Here is an 11785-nt window from a genome sequence, read left to right on the forward strand (position 1 = left end):
TCAAAAAACAGAATAATTTACGAACACGATATCGTGTGGTCTAAGATACTTACTCTAACAACAACATAGTAAGCCATTACATGTCAAAAACAACATCAAGACAGTAGGGACTTCAGCAATAGTTTAGCCATTACATCTAAGAACATCAGTTTCATCATCAAGTGCCAAGTCTCAAGAAACATAATCCAAAAGAAACGTGAGAGAGTTTAAACCAAGAGTTTCACTATCAAATTAGTAGAGCAAATAGCTGCTGCCATGCCTGGGGGTTGGTTCTCTGCACGAAGTTAAAGGGATCTCGCTGCCATCTCCGAAGCCAACTGTCGTACCATTAGATCAACGCCTTAGTATTAGACGTCGTTATAGGTACGACGAAACAAAGGAAAACAAGGGATTCTTCCCATCAGCAACAATGTTAATACTAGAGATTTCTATCAGTAATAATAACATTTTGAGGCTAGAGTAGCATGAAAAACAAAAACAACGTTCTATACCATGTCTATACAGATGCTTAGCTAAATAAATGTCAATCGAAATGCAAAATCTGTGTGGCGATCGACAACAGAGGGTTACGGTGAAAATATCAGCACGATATGATATTGATTCCATAAACAAAGGAACTATAAGTAAATAGAACCATTTCTAAAGAGAACCAATTTAAAATAATTCCTTATTTGAAAAGTTAAGAGAAAGAAAGGGTATTGTGTTAACTTACTGTTTTTTTTGTCTTCTCTAGAAAATCTTGACATGCTCCTGTTGTAAGAAGTAACCAGAGGAATTCGGAGTCAGATAAGCGATGGCAAAGGAAATGGGCAATTAGCGAATCAACGAGCCGAAAACATCGAAGAGAGAATCCAAACGAACATGGAAAGCCAAAGTCTAAATAGTTTTAAGTATGCATTTGTAATGATTTAACTACTCAGAAGTTAGCCGCCGCCTTTTCCCATAATCAGCATCCCTAGATCTAGAACGACTTTGTTCTTCTTGTGGCAGTCGAGACTTGCTATGAGTCCTTGATGACCGCCCCCTTTCCCACTCATCTTCATGCTCGGGTGCACGGTCCCTATACCTATGATGATCCATATATCTGTCCCGATCTTCCTTGTGCCTATCTCGATCACGGTCACGATCACGATCTCTATCACGGTCGCGATCATGGCCACGCTCATAATCTCGAGAACGTTCCCTATTGCGATCACGATCCTTCTCTCTCTCTCGACCTATATCTCTATCATCACGTGGCCTTCTATCTGGCCAATCATGGTCAGGAGCTGGATCTTTTTCTTTGGACCTCTCTCTATCATATCCAACATCTCTATCCTCTCGATACCTTCTATCAGAAGATTGTGACCAATCCCTTTCGGAGCCTTTATCTTTCTCCTTAGCAGAACTTGCCCACCCGCCTTTGTCGTGACTGCCTTCACCATATTGTTGGTCAGACCCAGCTTCTTCTCCATAACTAGACTCTCCAGCTCTCCCTCCACCATGTTCTTCCATGCCCCATCCACCCATACTAGGATCAGACCACATCCCCATATTAGGCCCCCCATCGACACCCGAACTTGGCATCATCCCCATTCCACCCATATGCATACCTCTGCCGAAAAATGCTGGGTTCACATGAGGAGCTACTCCAGGAAGGCCAACACCCCCAACAGGTGGAAATGAAGATAAAATTCCAGAGAAAGGGGGCGTGGGAGCACCAGGAAAACCACCATATGTGCCCATTCTTCCCATGGGTGCACCAAAAGCTGGATCGAAACCTTGACCCATCATCGACTGCGGATGCAACAAAGGAGGGGCGGCACCAATTCCTTGGCCAAATCCATTTCCACCATTCCCCATTATACCTCTGCCCCCCATCCCACCTCCCCTGTTCCTCATTGCCCCAGCTGGTCCTCTACCTCCCATTCCATGAACATTACCTCTCCCCCAACTACCTCTCCCAGAACCTCTATTGCTATCACCACCACCTTGGTAATTACCGCCCGTTGCTATGTTACTTCCAACCATTTTACCTGCAGCATCATTGGCACCTCTCCTTGCTTGAGCGTTAGTAGATTGCGTCATCGGTTGGTTCCTATTTACTTGGGCTTCTCCCATCCTCTTAACACTAAATGGTGATGCATAGGCAACAACGCATGGCCGTCCATTAAAAATATGCCCATTCATTCCTTCCTTGCAGGCTGTAGCAGCAGATGGATCATAAAATTCAACTTGACAATACCCTTTCGATTTCCCACTAGCTTTTTCGTCGAAGAATTTGACCTCTTTCACCGGACCATACTTGCAGAGTTCCACCTCCAGCTCCTCATCTGTAGTCCACCAATGTAAATCACCAACAAACAAAATCGTCCCCCCGCCGCCTCCCCCTCCGTTCCCAACGTTACCGAACCCATTCACATTCACTCCACCACCTTGCCTAAGCAAACCATCATTTTCTACACTCCCTGCATTTGCTAAAACTCCTCCATGAGGAGGCTGGTGCTGATGCTGTTGAGGACCTGGATGCCCAACTACGTTATTACTACTCTCCTCTACTTCATTGAATTTACTCCCTTGCCCTAATTCAACCCTAATTCCACCTCCACCGCCCACCGGCGGCGCTGCTCTAGTAGCCATCTCATTCGTTCTTACATCTGGAACCTGATTATAACTCGGCGGTACTCGGTCCAAAGCCCTCGGACCACCAGCAACTTCAGCCGAAGCAGCACCGACAACACCAGGCACCGAAGCACCCAAGTTGGGTGCTGTAGCTGAACCAGACTCGATCTTCAGCTCCTCCTCCTTCTTATATCCCAAATCATCGTTTTTCCTCAAAGATTGAAGAAACCCCTCCCCAACATTAACATCGTTGTACAGGTCCTCGTATTCATCTTCATCTTCGCCTAAGAAACCCTCATCAGCAACAGCAGAAATTGCCTCATTTCTATGGAACTGGTCTATACGATCCACACCCTCCCCAAACCCTCCCGCACCTTCATCCATCTCTAAGCTTCCTCGACTTCCCCAACTAATGGATTTTTGCTATTCATTCAAAAGTATAAATTTAAATGCAAGTAACAATCACAAAAGTCTATGGAAGAACTTACAAGATACGAAGTGAGCAAAAGCAGATAAGAGTTCAAAGATCTTTCAAAGCGGAATAAGTGCAAAAGAAATGGAGAAAACAAGAGAGAGAGAGAGAGAGAGAGAAACCCTAATCTGGAAAACGCGAGTGGATATACCGGAAGTTTCGGTTCTTCAACTTCGTTGCTAACTTACGCTGGGTTTAACTGTCATTTTATTATGCTTTCATTTTGGATGAACAGTCAATGATGAGGATGAAGGATTACCCCTTTTATATATATATATATATATATATTTCCATTATTAATATTATTAAAATTAAATACGAGCGTGAACGGAATGTAGTTCAGCTGATTAGAATGTCGATTAAAAAAAGTTAAGAGTTCGAGCGTCGATTCAAATTTTTAAATGCTTAAAGTTTAAATTTTACATTTTCATTAATAACCTTAAGTCGGGTTTTTTTTTTTTAGCCAGTTCCTTTGTACTCGTATTGAGGTTAGACACCCTTTCACTTTAGGTACTCGTGAAAGCTACTCCTCATCTCGAGTAAATAAGCAATTAACCATTTCTCAATAATTTAAGAAGGGTACGCTCGCTTCTTCTCCACCAAGCACGAAAGTTTAAGGATAATTGTAGGTCGGTGGCTACCTAAGGAGCCCCGCCACAACAGGGGGGTTGGTTCCTCTGTACGAGGGCGGGAAAGCAGCTAAACTCAAGGAAGAACAAAGGCTGAAATTGGTCAACTAAGACGGAATCTTGGGCTTATATGAAGAAGACTGCAAGCAAGAAAGCTTGCCAGTTCCGGTTCAGGCGATCCTCCTCGATAATTATTCAATACTAAAATACCGTATTTTCTCTCTTAATAGGCAATGATTTTAATAATATCCAAAAGGTTTATCGATCTCAAGGGGTGGAGATCCATAATAGACATACCGAAATTATTATACGTCAAATAACATCAAAAGTGTTGGTTTCAGAAGATGGAATGTCTAATGTTTTTCACCGGGAAAACTCATTGGATTGTTGCGAACGGAACGAACAGGGCGTGCTTTGGAAGAAGCGATATGTTACGAACTGTATTTTCTATTTGGACTTTAGAACAAGCCAAAATACTATTTTTATCAAAAAATCTTATTCGAAGAAAGTACATTTACGTATCTATTACTGTTGAACTACGCTCGTTTTGACAATAATGATCAAAATAATCATTTTTGTTGTCGTTATATGCATATGGTAAAGAATTAAATAGCTAACAAACACACACTAAGAGACCAATTTGAGGAATGTAATAAAGAACATTTACCCATATCGAGGTAGCCAAATATGACGAACCCCTCAAAGCTCAAAGCTCAAATGAATGTAGAAAGACGTTGCACCAAACACAAAATAACTTCATGAATCTCTAATTCGAGTCGAATCTTTGGAAGCCATCTCACATAACGCTCATGGATCACTAGAATTTATATCCATATCGATCAATTGAGAGTGTTCTAAGAAAAAGTGATCCTAGAGAGAAAGCATTCGACTCTTTTCTTCCAAAAGGAACACGAGTAATGATCTCTGCCCATCAATTTTCATACTTCACAAAATCATAGACCAATGGAACAAAAAGCAGAGCCGCTTTCCATGAACTAATGATATCCATGACTATACCTCTTAAGGAAATGGACAACAGGTTCATATACAATGCACGTATGCTCAAAATTTCTGGACAGTAATTCTCAATATATTCGAATCACATTTCACATTTCCTATAGGCAAATCTCATCACGACTTTCTTCTGCAATATGTGGAAAGAAAGAAATCAAAGAATATTTGCAGAAAAGACACAAACCTACACAACTTTTCGACAATGTTGTTTACCAGGCTATATCTTGATACAAACCGTCTAATATTCACTTCCTACGGTTATACCTCCCCCATTGCAAATTGGGAAGTTCTATAAACGTTTAGATCATACAACCCTTCTGTAAATGGAAGAAATCAAAGAATATTTGCAAAAAAGACACAGACCTACACAACTTTTCGATAATGTTGTTTACCATGCTATATCTTGATACAAACTGTCTAATATTCACTTCCTACGGTTATACCCTCGTTGCAAATTGGGAAGTTCTTCTATAAACGTTGTAGATTATACAACCCTTCTATAAATGGAAGAAATCAAAGAATATTTGCAAAAAAGACACAGACCTACACAACTTTTCAACAATGTTGTTTACCGGGCTATATCTTGATACAAACTGTCTAATATTCACTTCTTACAGTTATACCTCCCTCATTGCAAATTGGGAAGTTCTTCATAAACGCTATAGATCATACAACCCTTCTATAAATTTCAATCATCGATAAAATTGTCTCTTATAAACCAAACAACGGATTCATACAAAGTAATGGGTATATACAACCTCTGAAACTACATCTAGTCAAGAATATACATACATAATACAACCTTTGAATGAAGCTACATCTAGTCAATTGGTAACAGGTACATACAGACAAGTATGAGGCCAAACAACCTCAGAGAACTACAGGTACATACATACAAGTATGAGGGCAAACAACCTCAGAGAGCTACATCTATCAATTGGTAAAAGGTACAAACAAGTATGAGTACATACAACAACCTCTAAAAGAATGCTTAGCTCCACACTTGACAATAGAATGACTAAGGTGTGGAATCAAGGAAACCCAAAGGAAAAAAAAGGGTTGGAAAGAGGTGTGTGAATATATGATACAACAACTCATAAAACAGAATAACGCACAACACAACGTCCTCGAGGCTACGATACTCTAACAACATAGTGTAAGCCATTTACATGTCTGAAAACATATAGACATGTCTAGACTCGAACAGTATTTAGCCATTAAAACAAGAATATCAAAGTCATCAAGTGCCAAGAAGTCAAGAAACATCATTCAAAAGAAACGCGAGAAGTTCTAAACCAAGAAGTTTCTTTATCAAATTAATAGAGTGAGAAGGTATTGCCATGCATGGGGGTTCTCTCTATGCAGACGCGAATTTAAAGGTTCATGTTGTCATCGAACCAACTGCTGTTCCATTGAATGAAATCCTCGGTATCGAATGTCGTTTAAGCTACAAAACAACAGAAAATGAGAGGGTGCTTCCAATCAGAAACAACGTTAATGACATGCTCGCCTATTGGTAATTAGTATGCCAATATGAAGAGAGAAAAAAAAAACATGTAGATCATGGCAACTCAGAGTAGATGAGACATAAAAACATCTAAAATCGAGAGAAAGAGCCCGGTTTCGATTTATTTTCTAAACGCTTCGAACCTAAACACTTAAAAAGTCATTCCAAACATCCTCAAAAAACGAAAATAAGCATGTCAATTCAAACAGAAAACAACTTTAGCCAAATCTTCCATATCTTTAGAAGCTTTGACATCTTTAGCCAAATAATCTGAAACAGAAAACAACTTTCCTTATGCTGCAGAAGTAAACTCTTTCCCGAACTACAAGGATCGAGTACGGTAACTAAGCCCCATCCGAACAAAAGGTCTCTTCGACATCCTCTTCCTTCTTTTTTTTTTTTTTTTTTCTTTTTGTGATTTCCAATCTAATCATAATCATAGTTGTTGTCCCAACTGTGATCACTACTAAAGCTCACCTCAGAGATATCAGGAATGCAAAAGAAGATATAATCATCCTCCATTTTCCTTCTTCCTTAACCCTCTTCGAATCTTCCATATCGATAGAGGCTTTGACATCTTTACACAAATAATCTATACAGAAACCAACTTTTTTTTTTTTTTTTTTTTTTTTTTTTTTGCAGAGGGTAAACTCTTTTCCCGAACTAGGAGGATCGAGTAAGGTAACTAAGTCCCATCCAACCAAAAGGTCTCTTCCACATCTTCTTTCCTTTTATTTTCAACCTAATCATAATCACAGTCATTGTCCAAACTGTCATCACTACTCAAGCTCACCTCAGAGATATCAGAAAGGCAAAAGAAGATATAACCATCCTCCATTTTCTTCCTTGTAGATGTGGACACGATTTTCTCTCCAACCAATGGAAGTATGGTTTTCAGGCCGGTGTCGTATTTGGAAACCTCATACCTTCTTTTTTCTTTCTACTAGAGTATTCTAAAATATTTCCTTCAATTGAACTGTTGAAACCCTCATTTTGGCCATTAATTCATTTTCCTTTAATCTTGCATTTATTCCTAACTCAGCTTTAAACAGTAAAAACAGATTAGATCTTATTAGAAGTAGGGAAACTAATCTAACACTTCTACAACTTCAGAGATAAAATCAGAAACAAGGATAACAATAAACTTTTTGGAACAAAACTATACTAATCTTTTAACTTCTTCCAATCTTTTAAAAGAAAATATCACAAAGTAAAACACACTTTTAGTGTGATAATCATTCAAATGTATGAAAAATTAAAATATAATTAAGAACTTCTAATAGAAGAGTCCTACGTTCCTAACCATGTCTGTGTCCTAGTTTTTTTTTTTTTTTTTGTTTTTTTTTTTATTTAAAGAAAATGAAAATGACAGTGTCCGGAAACAACTTCTACATAATGAAAAGGAAAAATGTTCAAGGGTTTCAAACTCCCAAAGGGAGTGAAGATACAAGAAAGATAATACAAAATCAAGAACTTAGAAACAATTATAATCTTCTCATGCACATTAATGAGAACCGAACAAACTTGAAGAGCGGTGAATAGCCCAAGCTCACCGCTAGTAGATATAGTCCTCTTTGGGCTTTCCCTTTCAGGCTTCCCCTCAAGGTTTTTAAAACGTGTCTGCTAGGGAGAGGTTTCTACACTCTTATAAATGCTTAGTTCCCCTTTCCAACCGATGTGGGATCTCACAATCCACCCCCTGTCAGGGCCAGCGTCCTCGTTGACACTCATTTCGGACCTTAGCACCCTTACTGTCTATAAACCCCAAAAGGTTGAAATTAAGGTTATCTGGAAATGGAAGAAATCTTGGACTTACCAATAACGCCCCTAAGAAATTAGAATAAATGCATGATGAAAATAGGCTTCTTCCAAGAAAACCTTTTAAAATTCGAACCAACGCAACAAATGTTGACTTAAACAATCCAACACCTTATTGAGAAAGAACCATAAAATCCTCATAATTCTTCGAAGAATACTACCTCGAACAAAGACAAAAAAGGCTTCTTTCAATAAACTCTTTGAAATTTGAACCAACAAAATAAATGCTGACTTAAGCAAACCAACATCTTGTCGAAAGAGATTCATTATCTTCAAAAGAAGCTGCTTTCAAATTGGTGGAAAAAAACCTCATTCACTCATAAGATATATGATGAGAGAGAAATCAACAAAATAAATGTCAACAACTTGATAGAGAGAATCATTAGTGCCCCACAAATCTTAAAGGGAAACAACATCATCGGCCTATATCCTCAAAGGCAAAAGAAGCAAAAAAAAAAAAAAAAAAAGAAAGAAAACCATTTAATTATAAAGAAATGCTAACCTTGATAATTATCAAATGGAAATGTAAACATAGTGAAAAATGAGGTCGGTAAAACAACAATAGAAGGTATATAAATATGGTAATAAAGTCAACAATGGCATTAGTTCTAAAAACCAAAAACCTACTATAGCTGCAACAAGAGGAAATTTCATTAGAGCATTAATAGAGTAAACATCCATTTCTAAAGGGATGCAGTTTTGAACAACGTCGTTAATTAGCATGTCCATATTTCAAGACCTAGTATACAAAACGAAGCCAACAAATCGACAAGAATTTAATATTGGAAATTTGGGAAAAGGAAAAGGATTGTATGAACTTACATTTTTTTGCAAAAAATCAGACCATGCTCCTGTAGGTAGAGAGACATACGCCGAGGTTCAGACAATAAACAGCATAGGCAAAAGAGCAATGATGAATCAAAGAGCCCAGAACTTCGAAGAGAGAACCCAAATGAACATGGAAAGCCATACTCTATATAGTTTAAACATTAAAGCATGTATGCTGAATTATTCAGCTACTCAGAAGTAAGCCTCCGCCTCTTCCCATAATCAGCATCCCTTGTTCTAGAACGATTTTCTTCTTCTTGTGGTAATCGGGACTTGCTATGAGTCCTTGACGACCGTCCCCTTTCCCAATCCTCGTCATGCTCTGGCTCCCGGTCTCTGTACCTATGATGATCAGAATATCTGTCCCTATCTTCCTTGTACCTATCACGGTCACGATCCCTGTCACGGTCACGATCACGATCATGATGGCCCCGCTCATAATCTCGAGATCGTTCCTTATCCCGATCCCGATCCCTATCCTTCTCCCTTTCACGCCCTATGTCTCTATCATCACGTGGCCTTCTATCTGGCCAATCATGGTCAGGCCCCGGATCCTTTTCTTTGGATCTCTCTCTATCATCTCGATACCTTCTATCAGAAGACTGTGACCAGTCCCTTTCGGATCCTCTATCTTTCTCCTTTGCAGAATTTGCCCAGGCTCCTCTTTCATGACTACCTTCACCATATTGCTGGTCAGACCCAGCTTCTTCTCCATAACTAGACTCGCCAGCTCTCCCTCCACCATGCTCTTCACTGCCCCATCCCCCCATACTAGGGTCAGACCACATTCCCATATTCGGCCCATCAACACCCGATGTTGGCATCATCCCCATTCCATTCATAGGCATACCTCTTCCGAAAAATGCTGGGTTCACATGAGGAGCTACTCCAGGAAGCCCAACACCCCCAACAGGGGGAAAGGATGATAAAATTCCAGAGAAAGGGGGAGCCGGAGCTCCAGGAAAACCACCATATGTGCCCATTCTTCCCATGGGTGCACCAAAAGATGGATCAAAACCTTGACCCATCATTGACTGCGGATGCAACAAAGGAGGGGTGGCACCCATTCCTTGACCAAAACCATTTCCACCATTTCCCATTATACCTCTGCCACCCATCCCACCACCCCTATTCCTCATTGGGCCAGCAGGCCCTCGACCTCCCATTCCATGTGCATTACCTCTTCCCCAATTACCTCTCCCAGAACCTCTGTTATTATCACCACCTTGATAATTACCACCCGTCGCAATGCTACTTCCACCCATTTTACCTACAGTATCATTAGGACCTCTCCTTGCTTGAGGATTAGTAGCTTGAGCCATCTGTTGGTTCCTGTTCACTTGGGCTTCTCCCATTCTCTTCACACTAAATGGTGATGCATATGCAACAACACACGGCCGTCCATTAAACATATGCCCGTTCATCCCCTCCTTGCAAGCCGTGGCAGCAGAAGGATCATAAAACTCAACCTGGCAGTAGCCTTTTGATTTCCCACTGGCTTTCTCGTCAAAAAACTTAACCTCCTTCAACGGACCATACTTACAGAGTTCCACCTCCAGCTCCGCATCGGTAGTCCACCAATGTAAATCCCCAACAAACAAAATGGTTCCACCTCCACCTCCACCTCCACCTCCACCTCCCCCTGCATTCCCCACATTACCGAACCCATTTCCACCAACCCCATTTACATTTACGCCACCACCTTGCCTTAGCAAACCTTCATTTTCTACGCTCACTGGATTTCCTAAAACTCCGCCTTGCTGCGCTTGGTGGTGGTGCTGTGTCTGTTGCTGTAGCTGTGGCTGTGGCTGTGCCGGTGGCTGTAGCTGTTGCTGTGGCTGTGGCTGTTGCTGTTGCGGAGCCTGATGCGCAGCAACATTATTACTACTTCGCTCCTCCAACTCATTGGTTTTACTCCCCTGTCCTAATTCAACCCTAATCCCACCTCCACCACCCATATGTGGCCCCGATCCCGCCCCAACTCTGATAGCCATCTCATTTGTTCTTAAATCTGGAATCTGATTATAACCCTCAGTTACTCTTTCCGCAACACTGTGCCCACCATCTCCTAAACCAGGAACATCAGTCGTACCTCCGCCAAAACCAGGTATTGAAGCACCGGAAGTGGGTGGTACAGCTGCAGGAGGCTCCATCTTAGGCTCCTCCTCGCTCTTGAATCCCAAATCATCGTTTTTCCTCAACGACTGAAGAAACCCCTCCCCAACGTTAACATCGTTGTACAAGTCCTCATATTCATCCTCATCTTCGCCTAAGAAACCATCATCAGCAACGGCAGAAATCGCCTCGTTCCTATGAAACTGATCAATCTGATCCGCACCCACACCAAGCCCTCCCTCTCCTTCATCCATTTCTACCTTCTTCAACGACCTCCTCTAGCGATTCATTCAAATTCAGAAATCGAATGCAGGAAACATCAAAAAGTCGATTAAAGCACTTACGAGATGAATTTAAAAGTAAGCAAGACAAGATAGAACTCAGATATCAAAGCCCCAATTACGGAACAAGTGCAGAAGAAAGAAGAAGAAGAACACACAAAGAGAGGAGAGAGAGAGAGAAAGAGAGAGAGAGGAACCCTAATCTGGAATCGCGCGTGGAAATTTTGGCAGTGTTTCCCTCGTCATCTTCTTGGAATGACTTTGTCATTTGCTAAAGTACGCCGTTTAACGTTTGACGCTCACGATAGCCAATTTCTCAAATTCGCCCCTTAAAAGTTAAAAAACTCAAAAATTAAAATTTTAAATTTTAAAATTAAAATATTAATGATTTTTATATTTAAAAAAATTATAAATATAAATCTTATTTAAATTGATAATTAGCATTTTACATTTTTTTCAATAAGTTTAATTTTTTTAAAATATTGATATTAACCATTTATTTTATGATAGAATTAATGTT

General features: G+C 40.2%; 2 protein-coding genes across 2 annotated transcripts; both read right to left on the bottom strand.

Moving 5' to 3' along the window:
• Positions 1-3189, bottom strand: LOC111797113 (uncharacterized). Its single transcript, XM_023680013.2, has 2 exons — positions 713-3189; positions 1-317 (listed from the first exon to the last, which is right to left on the bottom strand). The coding sequence occupies exon 1, from the start codon at positions 2983-2985 to the stop codon at positions 913-915; it is 2073 nt and encodes a 690-aa protein (XP_023535781.2). The 5' UTR covers positions 2986-3189; the 3' UTR covers positions 1-317; positions 713-912.
• A 2586-nt stretch (positions 3190-5775) lies between these two features.
• LOC111796899 (uncharacterized) lies at positions 5776-11498 on the bottom strand. The gene is made up of 2 exons (XM_023679695.2): positions 8864-11498; positions 5776-6163 (listed from the first exon to the last, which is right to left on the bottom strand). Exon 1 carries the CDS (start codon positions 11236-11238, stop codon positions 9058-9060), a length of 2181 nt encoding a protein of 726 aa, XP_023535463.2. The 5' UTR covers positions 11239-11498; the 3' UTR covers positions 5776-6163; positions 8864-9057.
• Positions 11499-11785: the final 287 nt, after the last annotated feature.

Source organism: Cucurbita pepo, chromosome 6 (assembly GCF_057944985.1).
Source record: "Cucurbita pepo subsp. pepo isolate OVF chromosome 6, ASM5794498v1, whole genome shotgun sequence".
Lineage (NCBI taxonomy): Eukaryota > Viridiplantae > Streptophyta > Magnoliopsida > Cucurbitales > Cucurbitaceae > Cucurbita > Cucurbita pepo.

What these genes read in the sequence shown, in the direction of transcription:
- LOC111797113 (XM_023680013.2), bottom strand. Translation starts at nt 2,985, where the DNA reads ATGGATGAAGGTGCGGGAGGGTTTGGGGAGGGTGTGGATCGTATAGAC.
- LOC111796899 (XM_023679695.2), bottom strand. Translation starts at nt 11,238, where the DNA reads ATGGATGAAGGAGAGGGAGGGCTTGGTGTGGGTGCGGATCAGATTGAT.